At 36.9% G+C, this 25,870-nt stretch overlaps 1 protein-coding gene across 2 annotated transcripts; it reads right to left on the minus strand.

The window, feature by feature from the left end:
- Positions 1-271: 271 nt before the first annotated feature.
- TADA (tRNA arginine adenosine deaminase) lies at positions 272-9,149 on the minus strand. Of its 2 annotated transcripts, none has more exons than XM_020352299.3 (5): positions 8,912-9,149; positions 4,115-7,872; positions 3,955-4,042; positions 1,434-1,561; positions 272-762 (listed from the first exon to the last, which is right to left on the minus strand). In XM_020352299.3, exons 2-5 carry the CDS (start codon positions 7,609-7,611, stop codon positions 495-497), a joined length of 3,981 nt encoding a protein of 1,326 aa, XP_020207888.1. In that variant the 5' UTR covers positions 7,612-7,872; positions 8,912-9,149; the 3' UTR covers positions 272-494. The 2 variants fall into 2 exon arrangements, with proteins under 2 accessions (XP_020207888.1, XP_020207887.1); XM_020352298.3 differs by having other exon boundaries at positions 8,886-9,149.
- Positions 9,150-25,870: the final 16,721 nt, after the last annotated feature.

The raw sequence follows: 25,870 nt of genomic DNA on the forward strand, positions 1-25,870 counted from the left end.
TGGCGTATGGGGCAATGAGGAAAATAATGAATAGAACGGTTTCATGTTAATGAGAACATAATTTCACCAACTATTTTCTATACATTGCCTATATGTAAGTACGAGGTCACTATCACTTTCTGTTAATACTTGATGGTTCAACTTACCAATGTGATTTGATGTTTTATCAGCAGTTCAATCGTTGTACATACTCTAGGTTTCTGTTTCTTGCAAGTGATATCAAATTCTCACCCAATCACCCTTTACAAATAAATGAAAAGGAACAATGACAGACAGGCTCAAATATATCATTACATTCTTGTCATCATCCTAATCGTTTGAAGTCATTACTTTAAATTAAAGTTGGCAACAGTGGCTTGGCAACGTCTGAAATCTTATTGTCCATGACAGCTTAGATGATTGAATACTCTAGAGAAATTGAACTGTAATTTTCACGGTAACCATGTTTGAAAGTTTTATTTAGATGCTCATTTAAAACATGTGAATCTTCTATGTTACAAACAAAACATTATGTGGAAGATGTCATGCATCTTGTTAAGAAACTTGGAGGGGTGGTGGTGAGTAACAGGAAGGCAAGAAGGTTCCTTTGGTGGTTCCTCTTTCTTCTTTTTCCTTCTTAGCTGAAAGAATTGCTGCATTGCATCTGCACACTCTGTTGCCAAGACCCCTCTTCTTATTTTCATCTTCGGATGGAATGGATGAACTGGGGCAGGTGGTATATCTTTTGGTTCTGATACATTTTCTCCACCATCAGGGAAAAGCCTGCAAAAAAGGTTCACGAAAGAGATGTAATATTTTGATATACCGAGCTTTCAAGAACATTTGATGAGTTTAGCTTTCAAAAAAAATTCCAAAAGAGGCCTCAAATTCTGTTAGGAAAACAACTGGAAACCCCTGCCTTACTTAAGTTGTAATCCCGGTACATTTGAAAAATACAACTCATTAAGGTTCTGTAAAAGTAAATTCGGAGTAAATTTCTAGTAAAAATATGTGGACAATGGAGTACTATATAAAAATGACATTTATATAACATAAGTAAAAATCGTGTTTCCAAGGCTAATGATGTCTTGGTAAAAAAAAATTAAAAAAAAAATGGATTTGATAAAAAATAATAATAATAATAATAATGGTGACCACTGACCATATTGTGGTCAAATACCATATGTTTGATATGAATTATGGTTGGGGGTTCTGTAGTCCTTTTCTTATTATAATAATATATTGTAATACACATGTGAACAATCCCTCTTTTTCAATACAGTTTTTTATGGCACTACCCATTTAATCGAAGATAAATGTAAAGGGAAAAAAAGGCAAGTAGAGACCAATTCTGGCAAAAATGCAGGTAAAGATTCATGAACATTGGTAAACCAAAAAGACTCCCTTGTAATAATATAATGATAAGGCATAAATGAAACACATTGGATGTATACCTAATCCAGCTTCCATCTGCTCCAAGAAGCTTATTGGGAGCACCCCACACAAGAGTATCTATTCTTGCTTGAAGGATTGCACCAGCACACATTGGACATGGCTCAAGCGTTACATAAAGTGTAGTATCCTGAAAGTGGAAAATTTTTGTCCTTCATCAAACTAATTATCAACTTGTATCAAATACCAGAACTAAAAGTATTAATCATTTCTCAAGAAAGACCAAATTACTAAGTGATCCTTCAAGAAATGTTTGGTAAGAAAGAATTGAAAGGAGAAAAATGATTCATCTACCAGGACCACAGGGAAGTACAAATACAAAATCATTCACTTTCATTTCACTCTATTTCCCATGTACTAAATATTGGGTGATTAAACATGCAATTATAGTGAAAATGAAATTCTCTCCTTTTTGCAGAAGCATTATTTTTAGTAACATTATTTTGTTAATATTGATTAAATTAAATAATAATATTATTATAAAGCAATCTAATTTTGGCTTCTATTTGGTGTTTGGCTTACAAGCTCTTTTAAGGGGGGTACCATTTCATACTTCCATATAGGTTGGCCTACTATTGTGAACTGATTTTCTTGAGCTTTTCTGGTTCTTTGTATAAAAAAAAAAAAATAAATAAATAAAATCCTTTTTATGTTTTCTTACAGAGGATATATTATCCTCCAATATTTGTATTTCTCATTTTTAATTTTTTATTAACAAATTTCTTTTATAATAAATAAAAATTAATAAAACAGGCCAACATGGTTTTTAATATTGTCAATCATAGTAGGGCCACAACAGATTAAAAAGTACTCTGATCCTAATGTTATTTTCTTTCAGTAATTTCACCTTTAAACATGAACCTATCTTGGTAATATATTCTTTTTAAGTTGGATTTGTTTCGATAATGATATCAACCACTGCATATATGCAAATAAACTCTGCTCTTGAATTGATAAGACCACATCAAAAAACTGCATAGCTACCAACTATTCTTAAGTAAAATTAAAAACGGTCAATAGTTTAATCAGTGATAAATATAATGAAGGATAAGGGGAACTACATGTCTAATGATATTTAATCATAGGCATTCATGACTTCCATAAAAACCTCAAATTTCCCAGTTGAAAGATGATATTTAATTTTTTTGATAGATCTCTCGTGTCCTAAAATACAGGTTTATATCTGGTGCACATCATTCAACAAAAATCTGTCTTAACATGCTTACTCAGGGAAGTGTCATCATAAAATACAATATATACACACACACACACACATATATATATATATATATATATATATATATATATTCAAGGCTTTTAAAAGATCAACTAAAGTGCTCAAGTTGTCGAAATCTAAGTAGACAGATCAGGTATTGCAAGTATGAGTTATGGCAAAGGAAAATCAGGAAGTGTGAGATGGGTAAATGGTTTAGGATATCAGACACAAGGGGCTGAAATTTGGGGTTGGGTTGGGTGCCATCTAGAGATTAACATGATCCCCAAACAGAAATCACAGAGAGAACAAAAGTTCTAAAAAGGGTGCATCCAAAAGAAAGACAACCTTTTTAAACCAAACTACTTAACGACCATTAATAGACTTGTCTAATGTTAAAAGAGTGGACCAAAGACAGATAACCTGTCCATTCCAATACAGCTATTAAACCATTATTAAGAATTCCTCAAATAGAAATTATTACCACATAAACCTAAATGCTCCCTACACAAGTGTCTTCTCGGCATTTTAGTGGTATTCTATCTTATCATTCATACCTATAAATTAGATGACATGCTTTTGGTTCCTTTAAAACGTGTGAAAGGGATTACCAGAAATCCACCCATCCACCCATATATCATAAATCTAAGTTCTCACTCCTGAACATGTGTTTAGGGTTTAGGAACTACTATTTTTGTTATTAATCCACGTGACTTCTTTTGTATTCAGCATTTAAGATTAATATAATTTATATTCCTTTCAAATACTATTATTACTTAAATTTAATTTCAATTTGACTTCAATTTTAAATCTTGATACACTATCTAATTAAAGATATCTCCCATTTTAAAATAAAACTGAATTTTAAGATTAACGTATTCTGAATTAATCCTGAATTCCTGATTAATTTGAACTTGTTTTCATAAATTTTGATAATAGAGATGATGTGTCTTGATTCAAATAATTTATTTCCATAATTTCCTCCTCATTTTTAAAAAACTCATCTATCTAATTTCTTCTTTATTTAACATAATAAAATATTTATTTTTAATAATGAAAACAACTACTATTTAATTTTTTTTATTTATAAACCTTTTTTGAATTTAAAAATATATGTGCAACACCAACTTGCTTGTTCTGTAAAAATAAATCTTATATCTGGCGCTATAGATGTCTTTAACAGAAAAGTATTGTCACATGTTAAGTTAGTCATATGAGCTTAAAAATAATATAAGAGAAACATTAAAATGAGCATTAAACTTCAGTTGTAATATCAAAATAATTTTAAATTTCCATCTACGAAAACTTACAGATAGTCTCCATGTCCGAAGAAGGTTTGAAGCTTCTCGTATACAAATCATCTCTGCATGGGCAGTGGAGTCCCGTAACTCCTCTACTCTGAAACACATATTTTGGTATAATTAAAAACTAAGGCTATTACAAAGAATGAAATAATATCACAACACTTACAAGTTGCATCCTCGAGCAATAATTTTCCCATGCTGCACAAGAACAGCACCAACAGGGACCTCCCATGTATCAGCGGCCTTCTTGGCTTCCAAAAGTGCTTCCTTCATGAACATTTCATCTATTCTTCGCTGCTCAAATTCACGTTTATAGGCTTCTTCCCACTCATCAAACCTATCTTTCAAGACTTGTTTGTTCCGTTGAAACTTCCTTTGCTTCAACTCTCCATCCTTTCTCTCTAAGCCAGACAATTCAGACTGCACTAGAGCAACAGGTGCCTTGATTGGCATTGCTGACTCAGTTCCAGACATGTCAGATCCACCAATGTTTACAATTTCTCCTACAATAGGAGGCCCCATGGCAGGTACTGAAATTGGTAATTCCATGTTTTGTGTGCCAGAAGTGGTGGCTTTCAAATCTTTCTTATCTTCAGTCCAACTAGCATTTTCCTCTACAGAAATATACGAGGCACCAACTGATGTTGATCCACTCTCCAATGTATTTGGAGATGACGATCCAACTTCAAGATGCTTTCCTTCGTCCTTCAATTTTGTATTGTCAGACACCTCTCCCTCACTTTGGGTATAATGTTTACCTCGTTTTGACTTATCAGAAGTCATGGCTTGTGGTAGTACATTTGTTTCTTTTGCGACATTAGTTTTAGTGGCTTCCTCGTGCTCCTGCCCAGAAAACCATGTGTCACTATCAGACTTGTTTGGTGAGTTTCTCTCAGCTGATCTTACAGCTGAAGTGGAGGAACCAGCACGCAAACTCCATCTTAATCGAACAAGATCAGCAATCATACCCCATAAGGACCTCCCAGTTCTAGTAACAATTGATTTCCCAGTTTCCTTGCTGATCTCTGTTTCTTTGGCTACTTGACTTTGGTCAACAGATGGTTCCGTAACGTCCCACATCTCATCAGAAGGTCCTTTGGTCCCAGGAAACCCAGAGGAACGACTAGAATCATGCTCCTTTGACTGGGTTTCATTTTGTGTGCCTTGAGTCCTTGTGCTGTAGACCTGATTACCACCAACTTCAAATGTCAACTTTGTTCCTGTAACTTCCATCTCTTGTTCTTCTGAAGTTGTTACTTCGTGCCTGACCTTCTCAACAAACTCATCAACAAACTGTCTAGATGATTTCTCTAAACGATCAGCTGAACCAAGAGAATCTGGATGCACAGCAGAGCTTCTTCCTGAATTGTCATACAAAGCAGAAGAGCCACTTTCTGAAGTTCCAAGGAAGATCTTGGGGCTTGAGATTCCAGCAGTGAGTTCATCATGTGCTGAGCCTCCACCCATTTGAGAAGGGGAAGGGACTAACATTGTTGCAAAGCTCCTTTCTTCACCTGCTTCTAATATAACACGTTTTCCAGCCCCAGAAACCAAATTCAATGATCCCTGAGAGCTGGATTCCTCTCTTGTGGCAGTTTCATCAGAAATTGATAGGTTGCTAGATCTTTGGTCCTCTTCGGCCAATTTAAAATTTGCAATCCTTTCATCAGTTTGGCTAGAACTTTCTCTAGTTCTAACAACTGATGATTTACTTTTTGGAATGAATCTCACCTTTTCATAAATTTTTTGAGAACTTGAAACTTGCTTTTCATCACTGGCGTAGCCTTCTGATAAAGTGCTGGCATGTTCAGATCCTTTCCTGTGCTGGAAACTCTGATTTGTCCTTTTATCAGTTTGAAGCCATGTACCCCATACATCTGAGCTTATGTTTGATTTTTCTTCCCAGTTCTTTAATCTAGTTAAAGAATTTATAATAGACGTATCTTCAACATTAATCCCATGAGCTTGAGATGCTTCAGAAAATTGTTGAGATTTTTCTCTTCTCTCTTTATCCTTAGCCTGTATAATAATCTTCTCTCCTTTCTGGTGTTGCTGCTCCTCCACTCCCTGAACAGTACTCAAAACTGAAGCTTTTTTCACTCCTATGTCCTGTATTCGAGTACTTGAGGTCCTTTCAGTGTCTTCAATTTTTAAATTTCCGGTATATTTCTGGGAACTTCTATCCACCACATCCTTTCCGGAAGTAGAAGTAGAACCAACAAATTTTTTGTGTTTATCATTTGTTTCTTGTAAAAGTGTTTCTGATATCGCGAGGTTCCCTTCCCTTCCACTGAATGCCTTCTTCGATTTCAAAATTTCCTTTCCTGTGGTCGAAGATGAACCAACAATTTTGTTATGTTCATCAGTTGTTTCCTTCAACAGTTTTTCTGACATCCCAAGCTTCCCTTCCCTGCCACTGAATTCTTTTTGTGGTAACAAAGTTGTCTCAATTTCATCACAACCAGTCTCTTGCACATCTTTAGATTGCTGTTTTCTTCTGTTTACTGTTTGAATATATGACTTGTTTGTTTTCATATCCAAATTGCCAACAAAAGATGATTTATCTTCCTCATTATTGACTAGCTTTTGTGACATGGATGATTTTTTATGACCAGATTCATGTGTTTTAAATTTTCTTGAATGCATATCCTGTTGTTCTCTTATAAATTGTGTGTTTTGCACAGTTCCCTCGGTCAGCTTCTTTTCAGACTTCTTCCTTAGGTTCCAATCAATATCCACACCAAATGCAATTCTTTCATTATAAGAAACATCTTGCAGCTTCTTTTTGTCATCCCCTTCACTGTTGAATTCTTCCTCCACACGATTTGCTTCATCCTTCTCATGTTCCAGTGATGACTCTTCCAAACCAATCTCATCCTGAACTTCCAGCTCATTCCCAAAATCTCCCGATGAGAGAGAATAATAAGATGAACAACTAGACACATCTCTTTGTTTCCTATGATTTTCACCTTTTACAAAGGCTTCCCTTTCTTTGTTGAGTTTTTTATACTCTCTTCTCAAGTCTATGGTGGATGATCCATGTTGCTTAAAATTACCTTTTTTCTCTGTTTCTACTTTCTCGTTCAAACTCAAATGTCTCTCACTGCTCACATTTTTTCTTTTCTTCTCAGCATCCATTATTTTGGATGAAGACACATCCTTACATTTGCTACAAATAACATCCTTATCTGATTCTTCACTCAACAAGCTGAGAATTGCTTCAGCATCATCAGAACCAAATGGATGTGAAAATTCTCTCCCTTTTTTAGAGGCAGCACGAATACATCTTCCCCTTATTCTCTGTCTACTATTATTGCAAACAGTTCTCTCATTGACAGAAGAATTAAGCTCATCACAACCTCGGAGGAAACCATAAGCTGGTATCTGGGAAAAGTAAGGATCTCCACCACCCAATATCAACCTTCTAGAAGCTGACAATTGAAGAAGAGAAGATTGCCTCAAACCACTTATAAGACAAGGCTTTATGGGTACTCTGTAAGTGGAGACAGAACAACAATCACAACAACCACAGCATGACAAACAGTATGATGGGGTTCTGTCAAATCTTTCATAACAGAAGTTTGAGTAGCCATTAAAAGATAATGAGAATGAATCTTGACACCTAACAGCATATATTGTTGAGCTAACATATGTGTTGTGCATAGTTGCTTGTGTCTTCCCACAAGGGAGGGAGAGTGTAACTTGATGAGTGGATTCTTTTAATTACAAATGAGCTCAAACAAGTAGAGAAATCATGTCAGATGGCATAGATTAGAATGCCAAAAAGCAGTAGGCCATAATCTTTTATGTGTTGATATAGAACCTTGGTATTAGCCCATGCACAAGAATAATCAAACATAGTGAATTGCCTTCGAAAAAAATAAACAAGTCCTGATATCCACACTTTATTTTCACCTTTCACACCTGTATCAATAGATGGCTCAATGAAATCAGAATGACTGACATAGATCAGCCTTCAACAAAAAATCAATTTTATCGCAGTATCTAAAAGAATTTAACCTCAGAAACAAACGGTAACAGAAAACAACACTACAGTGTTTCAAAAAGGGCTGCATTCATCACACTTCGTAATTGTCTCTTGTCACAACAGTCCCAAAACACACAAAGCAAATCCATCTGGTACTTTAAAGAGAAAACATATCAACATTTTGTATTACCAATATTTTTATGTAGAGAACAACTAGGTGAAAAAGCCAAAAGCAACACTAACTTGATAAAAAAAACCAAAATCATGTCAATTCATGATATGATGTCCCAACAGTTTGAGATCAAGCAAACAAGAGAGATTCGCAGTAGTTTCATTCAGCAAGTTTTGAAGGCACAAGCATCCCAAAAGAGTCACATATGCTGTACATTCATATTCATCACCATATATGTATTATGACAAAAAGTACAACAAGCTCAGAGATCTCATTCAAAAAGATCTCAACACAAACACATCAAATTATCCCATCAACCACTCATAACATTATCTCAACCACCAATAATACTCGTGCAATACATTACACAGGACTTCTTAACATTAGTATCCCACCCATCTCAAGTTATATCCATTAACCCATCAGTAAAACTAAGCACACACTCCACAAATTCATGCTCATCTTTCACGTAAGTTCACAAGCCAAATCGCTACAAAACTCATCAATTGGCACTCAGATTACGCCACAAACTTCAAAGTGTCCTGGTTTCACCCAACTAACACATGCTCAAAGTGCAATTAAACCATCCTCAACACAGAACAATCATTTTGCACTTAGAAATTTAGAATCTTTTTTATTGTTACTTTTAAATGAAACCAACCCTTATTACCCTGCATACTTTTTCATCACCCCCACTATAATTTAAGGGTATACTTAGGTCTAATGCACGATGAAAGCGAAAAGTGGAAAAAACAAAAGTGCCAGAAAAACGTGTACCCGAGTGAGAGAAGGAAAGGTAAAACCTTGAACTGGTGGGGGTGTGTGTGGCTTTCCTTAGACTCAAACCAAGAAGAGAAGAATAGTGAGAGTTGCGATTTGCATGTTGGGTCAGAAAGAGTACAATGAGATGAGATTGGGAAAGCAAAGGGAGAGTGAGGGAAATGGTTTGAGTTTGAGCTCTTGGATTTGGTTTGTTGTTGAAAGCACACAGAACAGAACAGAACGCAGTTGTTGGGACTTGGGACAGAACAGAATAATTGAACCTAAACCATTATGGGCCCATTTATGACCATCTTAGTATGTATTGTCTTGGGTTGATTTTTAACAAATTGTTTAAATTCCTTCTTATTTAAAAAATTAAAAAATTAAAAAAAAATGTTATTTTTAAAAATAAAAAAACCAAGGCATCTCTAAGCCAACCAATACCATCTTATAGGGTACTGAGATTCATTGAAATTAGGATTTAGGTATATCTTAAACCTAGGGTTTAGGTTACTAAGATTCATTGGGAACCTTTTTAAACAAATGTTTTCTATATACACTAATCAGATATTGAATATCTAATCACATTTTAAAAAATAAAATTATCTAACAACCTTATCACAACTTGTTGGTAAATAATTTTGAGTGAATCATTATTTTATTTCATAAATTTGTGAGGTCATGTATTAATAGCATCTGAAATTAGAAAATAATAAATAAATTTTTAATTTTTAAATTACTGTCATTAAGGTAATTAACAAATTTTAATTTTAAGATTTTTTTTTATTATTTTAGATACTACTACGACATTGCCTCGTAAATTATGGGACTAAAATAGATATTTATTCAATTGATTTCTCATAAAAAATTTATTAAACTTTCAAAATTATTTTTAAAATTAATGTTTTAAAAAAGCAAAAACAAACGATTGTGAAGTGTTTTTTTTTTTTTAATCTCCTTCTCCTGTTTTGTAGTTTGAGCTTAAGGGTTTGGGCCGTCACACGAGGTGGTGTTAGATGTATTTAGACAAAAACTTGATGTGGGCGCAAAAAAACTAAAACAAAAATTTTAATAGAAATCAAATACTACACTTTAGTTTTGTAATGTTATGGTAGAAATAATTTTTAAGTAAAATGATTTATATTTGAATGTTTTTAATTTAAAAAATAAGTTTGTAGTAAAAGTTAGAATAAAATTAATAAATCAAATCAAAATTTATCTAAAGTTAGTTCAACTCAAAATACATTTAAAATTTATTTTGTAACTTGTGTTTAAATATGTAAATGTTTACATAAAATAAATTTAATATAATTTTTATGATTGAACTCAAATACAAACATAAAAGTTCTTCAAATAGATAGATAAGATTTATGGGTGGAAATTCATTATGCTTTGTTAGTTCTAGGTTTGAATTTAGTTAAAAATATGTGATTTTAGTTATCTTTTTTATTTATTATAGGTCTTTTTCAAAGACTTTGCCTACACAATGTTGGGGAATTTTTACAATAAGGAGCACTCTACACAATGAGTAGTGAGTAAGTCATACAAGTGTGCTTAACACCACAACATAACCTAAAACTTTAAGGCATTAGGTAGGTGGGTCTTTCTCACTTATATATTACTCAACATGTCCAACTCTAATCAATGTGGGACTTCACTTCACACTTGAACTCCAACACTCCCCCTCAAGTGTGAACCCTTTCCACATGGTCACACTCCCCCTCAAGCTCACTTGTGTGACTTACTCACTACCCATTGTGTGGAGTGTTCCCTATTGTAAAAACTCCCCAACAGTAGGTATCAAAGCCGATGGTTCAATCAAGTGACTAGTGACCGGCTCAAACGAGTATTGGCCATTAGAATTGGCCATAGATGGATCCAAGAGAAGGATCTTGAATGGAATTGACAGGAGATCCAAGAGTGGGATCATCCCTTTGTACTAAAAGTCTTTCTACCGTTGAAGTGCAACGACAGTGCAAGTAAGGCCACCATTGAATACTCGTAGACAAAAGAAAGGCTTCTCCTTGAGGGGGAGTGTGACCATATGGAAGGGGTTTATACTTGAGGGAGAGTGTTGGAGTTCAAGTGTGAAGTGAAGTCCCACATTGGTTAGAGTTGGGCATGTTGAGTAATATATAAGTGAGAAAGATCCACATCATTCTACTAAATTCATCCACAAAGGAGACAAAGTATTTGTTCCCTCCCAAAGATGGAACCTCAAAAGGTCCACAGACATCAGAATGGACTACTCCTAGTACACTAGTGGCTCTTATTGGAATATGGGATGTGAATGAATTCCTTTATTGTTTCACAAGCATGCAGTCTTTACACATCTTGTCTTGCACACTAATCGCATGCAATCCAGTCACCATGTCTTTAAAACTCAACATACTCAGGCTTCTGAAGTTTAAGTGTCCAAGTTGAAAATGTCATAGCCAAGACTAATCTTCAATGGTTGTAGCTGTAAAACACTTGGCTTCTGTAGCATGAATATCAACCTGAAAGGTTCTATTCTTGGAAATAGGAACCTTCAGGATTCTCTTTATTGGGGATCAAACACCTTCATACACCGTTGCTGCATAAGTATTGTGAATCCTTTCTCCAGCAATTATCTTAGGCTCAGCATATTGTTCTTCATCTCAAGCACGTACAATACATTAGAGATAAAGGCACTCTTTCCATTTCTTCCTCTGATCATCACATTCCCCACACCTTTTACTGACAATGTTCTATTATCAACAAATCTAACTTTTCCTTTCTTGCTTACATCAAGATCAACAAGCCATTCTTTATGGTTGGTCATATGATTGGAACACCCAATATCAAGATACCAAGTTTCAATGTTGCTTGACTTAATAGTTCTTGTCACCATGAGGAGCATTAGATCAACATCATAATCACCATCTTAAGCCATGTGAGCTTCATCATCATCCCTTCTCTGGTGCGATTTATTGAATCTACACTCATCAGCAAAGTGACCATACTTCAAACTATTGTAGCACTGTACCCTCCTCTTGTCAAAAGTCTTATTGCTCCCCTTACCATAGTTATGACCACCTCTACCTCTTCTACTTGAGGTTTTAGCCTGATCTTGATCAACACCATTCTAATCACTACTTCTGTAACTTCCATTTCTGGATCCTCTTCCAAATCCTATCCCTCTTCTATCTCTTCCTCTGTTAGCTCCATCTTTCTTGGTGACTTGAACTTGTAAGGCCTAATCTGGTGCCCTTTCATTATTTCTCTTATTCATGCGTTGTTCATGAGCTTCCAGGGAACCTTGTATTTCTGCAATCTTCATTGTCTCAAGATTTTTGGACTCCTTAATAGTAACCACTATGTAATCAAATTATGGAGATAATGTATGCATCACCTTCTCTATGACCATCAGGTTTGTAATCTTTTCACCATAAGTCCTCATCTGATTAATAAAACTCAACACCCTTGAGAAGTAATCAAAGACCTTGTTAAGATTCTCCATGTGCAGCAACTCAAACTATCTTCTGAGGGACTAAAGCTTTACTTTTTTGATCTTGTTATCACCTTCGCAAGATTTTTTAAGAATCTCCCAAGCTTCCTTTGCTGACGCCGTTGAGGCTATCTTGTCGATGTGCAATGGATCAATGCACTGATGCAAAAAGAATAGAGGTTTGCAGTCTTTCTTCTTGTTCTCCCTATATGTGGCTTGTTGGGCATTAGTGGGGTTTTCACTCAATTCCACGTACCCACGTTGCACAATCTCTAGAACTTCTTGAAATCCAAAGATCACCTTCATTTGTACACACCATCGATCCTAATTCTTCCCATCAATAAATAGGAGGTTTTCGACAAAGTTTTCGTTTGTCGTTGCCATGATACACTAGCACTGTTATGCAAGAATTCAATCTCCATGGGTCCAAGATCATTTTTTTAAGCTTTAGATACTAGTCTGTTAGAGTAAAGCACACATATGCACACATATGAAAACTTTATATTATTCTCTGAATCATGTACTTGAATTTATAGTACATCAAACACCTTTGAATTAACTACCATTTAACAGAATTAACTAACTCAACAAAATTGAATTAATCTCACAACACACCCCCTTTAATTCAATGTATCTAAGGACACTACATTCAACATGCTTCTCAGATCTTTGAATCTCTCAATCTTCATGGGTTTTGTCATGATATCTGCTTCTGCAATTCTTATTTGTAGTACACTAGCTCAAGTTCCCCTTTGTTCACTTGATCGCATAGAAAATGGTACTTTGTCTCAATATGCTTGCTCCTTTCATGTGCCACTGGATTCTTCGCTAAGTTGATGGTTGATTTGTTATCAACCAAGAGTTGCATCAGACCATGTAGTTCCACTTGTAGTTCCTTGAGTTTAAACAACAACCCCATTGTGCAAAGTGCTTGACAGGTTACATGTGATGTAGCAATGTACTCTGCCTCACAACTAGACAATGTCAACATTGTTTGCTTCTTAGAACACCAGGAAATAGGTGCTCCATAGAGCTTAAATACATATCCCATAGTGTTCTTTCTGTCTACCTTGTTGCCACACCAATCTAAATCAGAAAATCCAATTAAGCCTTCAGAAAACTTGCTAGGAAACAACACACCATAACAAGGACTCCCCTTCAAGTATCTTAGTATTCTCTTTGCTGGCAATAGATGAGACTTCCTAGGATCCTCCTGTCACAACCTGCAAATTTCCGATCTCGCGACCTATGGTTTAGACATCCCTTTAAAAGTCTCATTAATTAAGGAATGCTCGGACACCAGACTAATCCTTAATTAATGGTTTTGAAAATAGGTTCATGGAGTCGCCACCAATATTTTACTCAAAACATTGGAAAAAGAAAAGGTTTTTAAAGATCCAACAATGGCCTTGATAACCATAATTGGGTTCGGGGGTCGGTTACGTGTAAGAAAGGTATTAAGCACCCCTACAGCGCCCTCAATTGGTACCCTATGATGAAGTTAACATGATAAGAATTAATAAATTAAATATTGAATCCCCTTTATTAATATTTATTTACATATTAAAATATAAATTAAGCAATTAACCATAAAATATCTACATTATGACGTTTATTATAACAAAAAAAGATAAAGATGAGAAATAAAAGGAAGAGAAGAAGATTGACTGAAATACCTCTTGAACAAGCTTTATTGAATCTTCAAGTATGGAGAAGGTGCTTTGTGACGACCTTTCACACTACAGTATGCCTCATAGATCTCAAGAAATATAATAGAAGGGAGAGAGATAGAGAATTTTCGTGCTCAAAGGAGTCTTATTCGAAATTTCTTTGGCCGCCTTGAGAACTGTGCCCGAAGCTTCTATTTATAGAAATCAGAAGGGGCCAGAACGGCCTGTTTCGGATTCGGAACGGCCTGTTCTAGCCCAATCGTTATGTGCAAATTTCGTACCCTGGAATGACCCGTTCCAGAGTAGAAATTAACACAAATTTTCCCTTTTCAGAACGGCCTGTTCCAAATTTGCCTTGTTTGGAACGGCCCGTTCTGGTATTGGAACGACCCGTTCCACCCAAAACTTTTTAGGTGTTTTTAGTTACGTTGGAACGACCGTTCTGATATTGGAACGTCCTGTTCCGGGGTTCAGAACGGCCCGTTCCGATTTTGGAACGGTCCGTTCTGATTTTGGAACGTCCCGTTCCGGGATTCAAAACGGCCCGTTCCGGGCTACTAAAACCACCTTATTTGGCCTTTAGGTTTTCTGATGTCCTGTCTTGTTGTTTGCCTGCTTCGGAAGCTCCTTCCCTTCATAACGGAGGTCCATTTCTTTATTTGTGTGCCCCCGAACGAAATTGTGTGTCTACACCTCCATAAAGCTACTAATGAGGCCGACTGCATATGAAATGTTTGGTCTGTTGTTGCAAATGTACCTTAATGAGCCAACAATCTGTTTGTATAAAGTGTTGTCCACTAGTTTCTCACTCTTACATTTCAATAGTTTAATGTTTGCTTCGACTGGAGTTGATGCCTCATTGCACTGTGACATATTAAACCTCTTCAACACTTTAGATATGTACTTTTTTTATGCAGAAGAATTCCTTGATCAGTTCTTGTAAACTTGATCGAAGTCGTATCCGGTCAAATAAAAACAATTAAATGTAGTACTAGGAAGTTGTCCTAGGTCGTCTCTCAAGGACTATTTTTCTCTGTCAAAGGCTTAAACACACGAAGTGGGGGGGTTTGTTTGTTCAGATTTTTAATTTTATAACACAATAAAATGCAGATAACACAATAAGTAAAATAGATTGGATCCTTGTTCGGATTGTAACTCTCTTATCCTTGGTTCATAATAAGATTGCTCTGTTAACCACTTAATCCTTGTTCCATCCGAGTTAACCAACTAAGCGAAGATTAACTCAAGATTTCCCTACACGAATTAAGCAAACGTATACAACATCAACCTCTTCACAGATTAAGCAACTGTGTCATTAAGCATAGCCCATTAAGCATGGACATAATGAAATAGAGGTTAAATGAAGAAGAACAAAGTAGAACAGAGACATACAAACATACCCAACCTCAAACAGAGATTACAATCCATAACAAGAAGCCAACCCAATGGTTTTAGCCTTCCATTAAATTTGAACTAGAAATGAAAATGCAAGGAAAATGAAAATGCATTAAATCAAGTTAAAGAGTACTACAATCTAGCCTTCCATGGAGGAGGCAAAGAACAGAATTAAAATGCATACAAAAGGAAAGGACAATAAAACATAAACTACAACTACAACAGAGAAAATAAACTCAAAGAAAACAAAGAGAAGGGAGGAAGAAGAACACCCAAGAGTAACTTATTTGAAGGTGTATTGAGGGGTGTCTTACAATGGGAGAGTGAAGGCCTATTTATAGCCTTCATATAACACACAAGAAATATAAAATAATGGAAAAAGCTTAGACAAAACGAAATGGGAGAGTTGGTGGGATGAGTTGGTGGGATGAGTTGGATTCCATTATTCTTTTCCGCACCGAGTTGTTTTCCACCGAATTAGACCTTCTAGATGATCGAATTGGCCGACGACGCCTTCTGCAAATATTTAGGTCTTTGTCTTAGCTTTCCAGGGCCACCGAGTTTGCACCATTTGGATTACTACAGCCCAAGTTATGCCCTGAAAACCGAGACATGTTCATCAGCCCAAAAACAGCGAGAATTTAGAATAATAATTCCCAACTTCCCAATTTGGCCCAACAACACACATTTCTATCTAAATCCTATAATTAACCATAGATGGAATGTAAAATAGCTAAATTGAAGGAAAAGATACATATCAAATTATGATTTATCAAATACCCCCACACTTAGCTTTTTGCACTCCTGGGCAAAATCAAGAAAGCAAAGCAAAGAACAATTCCAAAGATATCAAAGAAAGTGATGACACAGGAAGAAACAGAGACAACAATACACACAAGAAAACAAACAGATTCACACAATTCTCAATGACTCCTGGGAAAAGAAAAGGAGTAGACAACATCCAACACAAAAAGAGTCAGAGAAACTAGACACTTATGGAAATCATCCAAGCATTTCAAGACATGGCAAGACAATTAATTAGCTCAAGAGGTGAATCAAAAGTAACAGAGCCTCACAAGATGCACTATATCACTGTATCTCTCAAGTGTCTAGGCAACTGTATACTCTCAAAGCACTCATGAAAAACAAGCAACAGATAGACTTGGCAAGCCTCTAAAATCAACACCCAATAAACATGCACATAAGGATCAAAAGGTCTTTTTAGGGTTATAATGAGGCTAAGGACAAGGTAGAGGATAATTTATGGGATAAGTAACTGCAAACCAGAGGAACCAGAGGAGCAATGGGGAATAAGTCAAGACTACGCATAAGAAACAAACCCAGAAACCTCTAATGACCTTTATAATGATCAATCCTCTTTCTCTTGCCTCAAACAACTTTTTTTTTTTTTTTTTTTTTTTTTTTTTTTTTTGCAAGGAAAATTTGAACAGTACACCTGAAAATTTAAATGAGATATCATATAAAGAAGTAAAGTGTACAGCATAAGGAATCAACTGGCCAATATACATCATCCAATGAAACATACATACACCCCCACACTTATTCAAGAACTTATTCCCAAAACAATTCCAAAGCTCCAAAACTCCCTAAGGTTAAGGTAATCATGGTTTTTCGCTTAAGGCTTGTAATGAGCTTCAAACAAAGAAGGGGAAGTAGGCTCAGCAGGGGTTATCAGAGGAGATAATTCAGGGTAAGCTTATTTGGCCAGAGATTTATAGGAACATAAATGCCTTAATCATATCCAAACATGCATGTGAATCAAGAGGTATCAAATAGAGTCAAGACAAGGCAACTGTGCAAGCAATCAAGAGGCATAACACACAAGAAAGAATAGAGAGTGGCTCAATTCCTCACACAGGGTATATCTATCACATTCAATTCAACCTCTCAAACCTCAAAATCATCTTTCCAAGCAGAGAAAAATAGGGATTTCAAACCATATAGTATCAAGAAACTCCTATCCAAGAATGAAGTAAGTGCCTACAACTAATCAAAACCCAGAAATCACAGAGAAACATGCAAAACTGCACAAAACACAAACCTAAAATAACAAATAAACCCTAAAAGCATATAACCAAAATAGTTCCCCCCCACACTTAAATCACACATTGTCCCAATGTGGCTCAAACAGAAGATCAGAGCAATCAGAACAATTAATAAATCTGGACAAGTGCAATAAAAGTAAAGAAGGAGAGGGGGAAAGAAAACTCCCTAAGTCATGGTGGAAGAGTAGCGGGGTCGAGTAGAGATGTCTCCTCTACAACAACATCCAACAAAGATGGATTGCTGAGGAATGGCTTCAAACGGTGCCCATTAACTTTAAAGCTCTTATCTGTGGATTCACTTTTGATTTCAACTGTACCATAAGGATAAACATTAGTAACGACAAAAGATCCAATCCACTTAGAACGTAACTTACCACCCATGAGTCCGAGCCGAGAATTGTACAAGAGAACTTTCTGGCCAACCACGAAGTCTTTCCGAGCTATCAAGCTGTCATGGAACTTCTTGGTTTTCTCCTTGTAGAACTTAGAGTTCTCATAGGCTTCAAGGCGGATCTCATCAAGCTCACTCAGTTGCAACTTTCTTTCTTCTCCAGCCTGATCAATAGAGAAGTTACAGGTCTTCACAGCCCAGTAGGCTCGATGCTCGATCTCTACAGGAAGATGACATGCTTTGCCAAAGACAACCCGATAAGGAGACATCCCTATAGGTGCTTTGTAAGCAGTCCTATGTGCCCAGAGAGCTTCATCCAACCTGTTACTCCAATCTTTCCTATTGGGTTGCACAATCTTCTCTAAGATCCTCTTGATCTCCCTATTTGAAATCTCAGCTTGCCCATTAGTTTGGGGGTGGTAGGGTGTAGAAATTCTGTGCACTACCCCATACTTCTTGAGCAAAGCCTGCATGGATCTGTTACAAAAATGGGTGCCCTGATCACTAACAATAGCTCTGGGTACTCCAAACCTGCAAAATATGTTAGATCTGACAAAATCCACAACAACCCGAGCATCATTAGTTCTGGTGGCTTTGGCTTCCACCCATTTTGAAACATAATCAACAGCTAGGAGAATATATGAAAAACCATAAGAGACAGGAAAAGGACCCATGAAATCTATACCCCAGACATCAAACACCTCACAGAATAACATGGGTTGCTGCGGCATCTGCTGTCTCAAAGAAAGGGCTTCTCCTGCTCGCTGACACTGCTCACAAGTGCTGCAAATCTTCCACGCATCCCTGAAGATGGTGGGCCAGTAAAAACCACAATCAAGCACCTTGCGAGCTGTCCTCTGAATGCCTAGATGGCCACCTGGTGCAGAAGAGTGACAAAATTGCAGGACCGAATCAATCTCATGATCTGGTATGCATCTCCTAATGACCTGGTCACTACACAACTTCCACAAATAGGGGTCATCCCAAATATAATGCTTAGCATCACTCTTAATTTTATCAATTTGAGCTCGTGATGCTAAGGGAGGAAAAACAGAAGCAACTAAAAAATTAACAATGTTTGCAAACCAAGGGGTGGTAGAAGAAGAAATAGAAGAAATAGTTAACAAATTTTCATCAGGAAAATTATCCTGGATGGGTAAGATTTCAGCACTATTCTCAGCTCTCTCAATCCTGCTGAGATGGTCTGCCACCATGTTTTGTGCTCCGCTCCTGTCACGGATGTCCAAGTCAAACTCTTGAAGCCAGAGCATCCATCTGATCAGCCTAGGCTTTGAGTCAGCCTTTTTCAACAGGTACTTCAGAGCTGCATGGTCAGTATAAACAATAACACGAGAACCAAGCAAATAAGATCTAAATTTATCAAGAGCAAAAACAATGGCCAGAAGCTCTTTCTCTGTGGTAGTGTAGTTTGCTTGAGCAGCGTCCAAAGTCCGGGAAGCATAATATATCACTCTGGGCAACTTGTCAACTCTTTGTGCCAGAACAGCCCCCAATGCATAATTAGATGCATCACACATCAGCTCAAATGGGACTGTCCAATCAGGTGCCTGAATGATTGGAGTGGTGGTGAGTGCTTCCTTGAGGCAGTCAAAAGCCTGCTTACACCTGTCATCAAAAACAAAATCAACATCTTTTTGTAGTAGATTGGATAGTGGAAGGGCCTTCTTGCTGAATTCTTTGACAAATCGCCTATAGAAACCTGCATGGCCAAGAAAAGATCGAACCTCTCGCACGCAAGAGGGGTAAGGCAACTGTGAAATAACAGAAACTTTTGCAGGATCTACTTCTATGCCCTTACTAGAAATAATATGCCCTAAAACTATACCCTGCTCAACCATGAAATGACATTTCTCAAAATTAAGAACAAGGTTAGTCTCAATGCATCTATTCAGAACTCTATCCAAACTATCCAAACATGCATCAAAAGAGGATCCATAAACAGTAAAATCATCCATAAACACCTCTATGCAATTTTCTAAAAAATCACTAAAAATACTGAGCATGCACCGCTGGAATGTGCCAGGGGCATTGCATAGGCCAAAAGGCATCCTTCTATAAGCAAAAGTGCCAAAAGGGCAGGTGAATGTGGTCTTCTCCTGATCCTCGGGAGCAATATGAATCTGAAAATAACCAGAGAACCCATCAAGGAAACAGTAATGAGATTTACCTGCCAGACGCTCAAGCATTTGATCAATGAAAGGCAAAGGAAAATGATCCTTCCTGGTTGCTTGGTTTAGCCTCCGGTAGTCAATACAGACCCTCCAACTATTTTGGACTCTAGTGGGTATGAGCTCATCCTTCTCATTCTTAACAACAGTGAGGCCTGTCTTCTTGGGGACTACCTGGACTGGACTCACCCACTGACTATCTGATATAGGATAAATGATCCCAGCTTGAAGAAGCTTGGTCACCTCCTTCTTCACTACATCCAAAATGATAGGGTTGAGTCGCCTCTGGGGCTGTCTCACTGGTTTAGCTCCATCCTCCAGTAATATCCTGTGCATGCATGTGGATGGGCTAATGCCAGGAATGTCTGCCAGGGTCCAACCAATTGCTTTCTTATGCCTTTTTAGAACCTGCAACAATTTCTCCTCTTGAACAACATCAAGGGAGGTGGAAATTATCACTGGCAACTTCTCATTATCTTCCAAGTAAGCATACTTGAGGTTCTCTGGAAGAGGCTTCAATTCTGGTGTGGGTGCTGGTTGATCATTAGAAGAAACCAAAGAAGGGAAAAGGGGTTCCATAGCCTGTACCTCAACCTGCAAGTCAGATTCTTTCGTACTTCCTGCAACATGGTTAGTGCATTCTGACTGTATAAAATCAAGACCAAGAGGTACAACACCCAAAGTATCAAGTTCAGATGCCTCATAATCACATTCAGATTGATATTCAGATTGACATTCAGATTCAGACTCAATACATGGAAGATAGTTATACCAATCAGATGAAAATGAATGCTTCTTAGCATGAGGAGAATCTAAACCATAAAAGTGCTCATCAACTAGATCATCAATCAATTCAGCACGAAAAACAGAATGAGCTTCAGAAGGAAATTTCATGGCATCCAATATATTAAAATGAACAGCAATATCACCAAATTCCATAGACAAGGTGCCAGCATAAACATCAATCTTAGTCCGGGCTGTTTTTAAAAATGGTCTACCTAAAATGATTGGGGCAGAACCATGGGAAAATCCATCTTCCATATCAAGCACATAAAAATCAGCAGGAAAAATTAGTTCACCAACCCGAACTAAGACATCCTCTATTAAACCTGTAGGGTGGGCAACACTCCTATTGGCCAATTGGATGACCACACCCGTAGGTTGCAAAGTACCAAGAGACAAAGAATTGAAAATAGACAGAGGCATGACATTAATTGAAGCACCTAAATCAAGCATGGCATTTTCAAACTTATTGTTACCAATAATGCAAGGTACACAAAATGTACCTGGATCCTTACACTTCTCAGGAATGTGTCTCAAGGAATAATGCATTTAAGCCATAGGATTCAAGCAACGGAAATTAAAATAGAGGGGGGGTTTTGATTGAAAAAGAAACAAATAAATGGTAACCAAACGGTAACAAACAATAAACTAAACAGTTGGATTCCTTAACTAGATAGCTTGACCTCTTATCCTCAATTAATCTAAACATGCAAGTTACTGAGTTAAATCACATTCGAGCTCCTAATTAACCAACTAAGCGAAGATTAATTAAGAATTAAACAAAGTAAGTTGCAGTTAAGCACTTACACAACCCACTTCAATTCTCTATTTGTAAATCTCATCACAATTCACATAATCTCGTTAACTAAGCGAAAACCCAATTATATGACTTGTGAAATTAATAATGATTCGTCAATTAACTAAGCGAAAATCTAAGAACCATTCATTAAGAACTCAAATAGAGATTATGGAATGTAATTCAACTCAAAAACAACATTAAAACACCATTAACCTCAAAGAGACATTGCTATCCACATTAAGAAATCCAACCAAAGCTACTTAGCTACTCATAGCATTAGCTAGTAAATTAAATCCTAAGCTAATTAACATTAAAGCCATAAATTTGAAATTAAATTCGTGTGCAGCAGCAAAGTAAAAGTAGCAACAACCTAACACAATAAAATGCAGATAACACAATAAGTAAAATAGATTGGATCCTTGTTCGGATTGTAACTCTCTTATCCTTGGTTCATAATAAGATTGCTCTGTTAACCACTTAATCCTTGTTCCATCCGAGTTAACCAACTAAGCGAAGATTAACTCAAGATTTCCCTACACGAATTAAGCAAACGTATACAACATCAACCTCTTCACAGATTAAGCAACTGTGTCATTAAGCATAGCCCATTAAGCATGGACATAATGAAATAGAGGTTAAATGAAGAAGAACAAAGTAGAACAGAGACATACAAACATACCCAACCTCAAACAGAGATTACAATCCATAACAAGAAGCCAACCCAATGGTTTTAGCCTTCCATTAAATTTGAACTAGAAATGAAAATGCAAGGAAAATGAAAATGCATTAAATCAAGTTAAAGAGTACTACAATCTAGCCTTCCATGGAGGAGGCAAAGAACAGAATTAAAATGCATACAAAAGGAAAGGACAATAAAACATAAACTACAACTACAACAGAGAAAATAAACTCAAAGAAAACAAAGAGAAGGGAGGAAGAAGAACACCCAAGAGTAACTTATTTGAAGGTGTATTGAGGGGTGTCTTACAATGGGAGAGTGAAGGCCTATTTATAGCCTTCATATAACACACAAGAAATATAAAATAATGGAAAAAGCTTAGACAAAACGAAATGGGAGAGTTGGTGGGATGAGTTGGTGGGATGAGTTGGATTCCATTATTCTTTTCCGCACCGAGTTGTTTTCCACCGAATTAGACCTTCTAGATGATCGAATTGGCCGACGACGCCTTCTGCAAATATTTAGGTCTTTGTCTTAGCTTTCCAGGGCCACCGAGTTTGCACCATTTGGATCACTACAGCCCAAGTTATGCCCTGAAAACCGAGACATGTTCATCAGCCCAAAAACAGCGAGAATTTAGAATAATAATTCCCAACTTCCCAATTTGGCCCAACAACACACATTTCTATCTAAATCCTATAATTAACCATAGATGGAATGTAAAATAGCTAAATTGAAGGAAAAGATACATATCAAATTATGATTTATCAAAACTCCATGCCCAGAAAGTAGGTGAGGACTCCTAAGTTTGTCATCTCAAACTAAGTCTTCATCTTCAGTTTGAAGGATTCAATGTTCTCTTGGTTGCTGCCTGTAATCAATAGATCATCCACATACAGACACACTATAAGTATATCAGTTGTACATTTGGCATTCACATATATGCCATGTTCCACAGAACATTTCAGAAAGCCTAGTTGCACAAGGAAGGAATAAATTCTCCTGTTCCAGGCTTTGCGGGCTTGTTTTAACCCATAGAGAGCCTTTCTAAGCCTGTACACTCTTCCTTTTACCTCTTCTGCTTCGAATCCAGGAGGTTGAGACAAATAAACCTCTTCTTCCAGTGGACCATTCAAGGAGGCTGACTTCACATCTAACTAAAATAGTTATCATCCTTTGGAGTTGGCTAGAGACACCACCAATCTAATTATCTCAAGTCTGGCCATAGGTGCAAATACTTCAGAGTAGTCCAAGCCAGGTTTTTGTAGAAAATGCTTAGCCATCGGCTTGTTTTGTGTTTGGCAATTGATCCATCAGGTTTGTGCTTCACTTTAAACACCCATTTGAGAGGTATGGGTCGTTTGTTTGATGGAAACTCCACCATTTCCCAAGTATGGTTTCTCTTAATAGCTCTCAACTCTTCTTTCATAGCCTCCTTCCACTCACTTCTTTTGGCTTCTTCTTCAAAGGTGAGAGGCTCAGAATCAGTTAGAAAGGCCATATAGACCAAATCTCCATCAGTTGTAATCAAATCATTAGAGAACACCTCACAATCATCAAACTTGGTTGCCAGGTTAGACCTTTGGGGTCTGGTGTTTTATGTTTGTGCAACCTTATTCTTCTCACCATGTTCTTCTCCACAACCAAACTCTTCAAGTGCTACAGGCACTTTTGAAGTTGTAGTGGTGGGTTGCTTAGACCATTCCCATGCTTCTGCTTCATCAATGTGCACATTCTTGCTCAACATAATCTTCTTGGCAGCTGGATCATATAATTTGTAAGCACCCTTAGAGTGGTATCCAACAAGAATTGTTGGTTGGCTTTTGTCATCTAACTTCCTTCTTCTCTCATCAGGAATGTGTCTGAAACATAGAGAGCCAAATATCCTCAAGTGTTTGACACTTGGTTTCTTCCTTGTCCAACTTCCTTAGGTACAAGGGAATCAAGCCTCTTAGTGGGGCACTTGTTCAACACATACATAGCTGTAGTGACAACCTCTCCCCATAAACTATAAGCTAAACCTTTTGTCTTTATCATACTTCTTATCATATCAAGGACAATTCTATTTCTCATTTCCACTAGGCCATTGTGTTGAGGAGTATATGGGGCAATTACCTCATGTTGGATGCCATGTTCTTCACAGAAAGATTCAAACTCTCTAGATATATACTCACCTCCTTCATCTGTTCTGATCACCTTGATGCTTTTCTCGGCCTCCCTCTCAACTTTAGTTTTAAACTTTTAGAAGATGGGAAACACTTTAGACCTGGACTTCACCAGGTTAATGGATCCAAGAGAAGGATCCTTGGCCAATAGAATTGGTCATGGATGGATCCAAGAGAAGGATCTTGAATGGAATTGACAGGAGATCCAAGAATGGGATCATCCCTTGTACAAAAAGTCTCCCTAGAGGTGTGGATGACGCGTGCCATTGAAGTGCAACGACAATGCAAGTAAGGCCACCATTGAATACTCATGGACGAAAGAAAGGCTTTCGCTTGAGGGGGAGCATGACCATGTGGAAGGGGTTCACACTTGAGGGGGAGTGTTAGAGTTCAAGTGTGAAATGAAGTCCCACATTGGTTAGAGTTGGGCATGTTGAGTAATATATAAGTGAGAAAGATCCATCTACCTAATGCCTTAAGGTTTTAGGTTATATTGTGGTGTCAAGCTCACTTGTGTGACTTACTCACTACCCATTGTGAGGAGTGCTCCTTGGAGTAAAAACTCCATGGCCAATTCTATTGGCCAATACTTGTCTGAGTTGGTCACTAGTCACTTGGTCGAACCATCGACTCTGATACCACTGTTAGGGAGTTTTTACAACAGGGAGTGTTGGTCCCTACGGTTAGAATCTAGAAGGGGGGGTTGAATAGATTCTATGTTAGTTTTCCTTTTCTTGTTTGCTTTCTAAATCTTTACCAAACAAATCTTGATTTAAAACAAACCTTTAAACATAAAAAGTAATTCAGAGTTATATATGCACAGCTTATCCAACAAGATTTGAATAACACAATTAATACAAGATATGTAAAGATTGAATTTATCAATTACCAAGAATCTTTAAACTTCAGTTTCTGCAGATAATGTTTTTCTTCATACAACATTAATCAAGAAACTTATACAGAATGTAAAGAGTGTAAGAGTTAAGAAAATCATGCACCAAGATATATACTGGTTCAGCCATCCAAAGGCCTACATCCAGTTTCAGATTTAGATACACCTCTAAATCCAGTCAAATCCACTATTGATATTCTTTACATGCACCCTGCACAAGCAATATCCAATCAATGAATTTAACAAGCAAATCTTGACACCTACAAGATTAACAAACCATTTCTTGACTCCACAAGAAACATATAACCCAAGAATATTGATCCCACAATATCCTACTTGAGAAAAACCTATCTCAAGATTTCTCTTTACACAACTCTTCCAGAGATTCTCTAATCTCAAGAGTTAAAACCATTCAAACAATAACAAAAGATCAGAAACGAGTACACCTGTTCGTGTAGATATGATCTTCAACAACGTAAACCAGTTTAGAATGAATTTTCTA

The sequence above is a fragment of the Cajanus cajan genome, chromosome 11 (assembly GCF_000230855.2).
Source record: "Cajanus cajan strain Asha chromosome 11, NIPB_CcT2T_4, whole genome shotgun sequence".
Taxonomy (NCBI): Eukaryota; Viridiplantae; Streptophyta; class Magnoliopsida; order Fabales; family Fabaceae; genus Cajanus; species Cajanus cajan.

Excerpts from the sequence above, each read along its gene's own strand:
- TADA (XM_020352299.3), bottom strand. The coding sequence starts at position 7,611 with ATGCACAACACATATGTTAGCTCAACAATATATGCTGTTAGGTGTCAA. Across the intron at positions 4,043-4,114 it reads ATTGCTCGAGGATGCAACTT|AGTAGAGGAGTTACGGGACT; the intron begins GTAAGTGTTGTG and ends TATGTGTTTCAG. Across the intron at positions 1,562-3,954 it reads TTCGGACATGGAGACTATCT|GATACTACACTTTATGTAAC; the intron begins GTAAGTTTTCGT and ends TTCCACTTTCAG.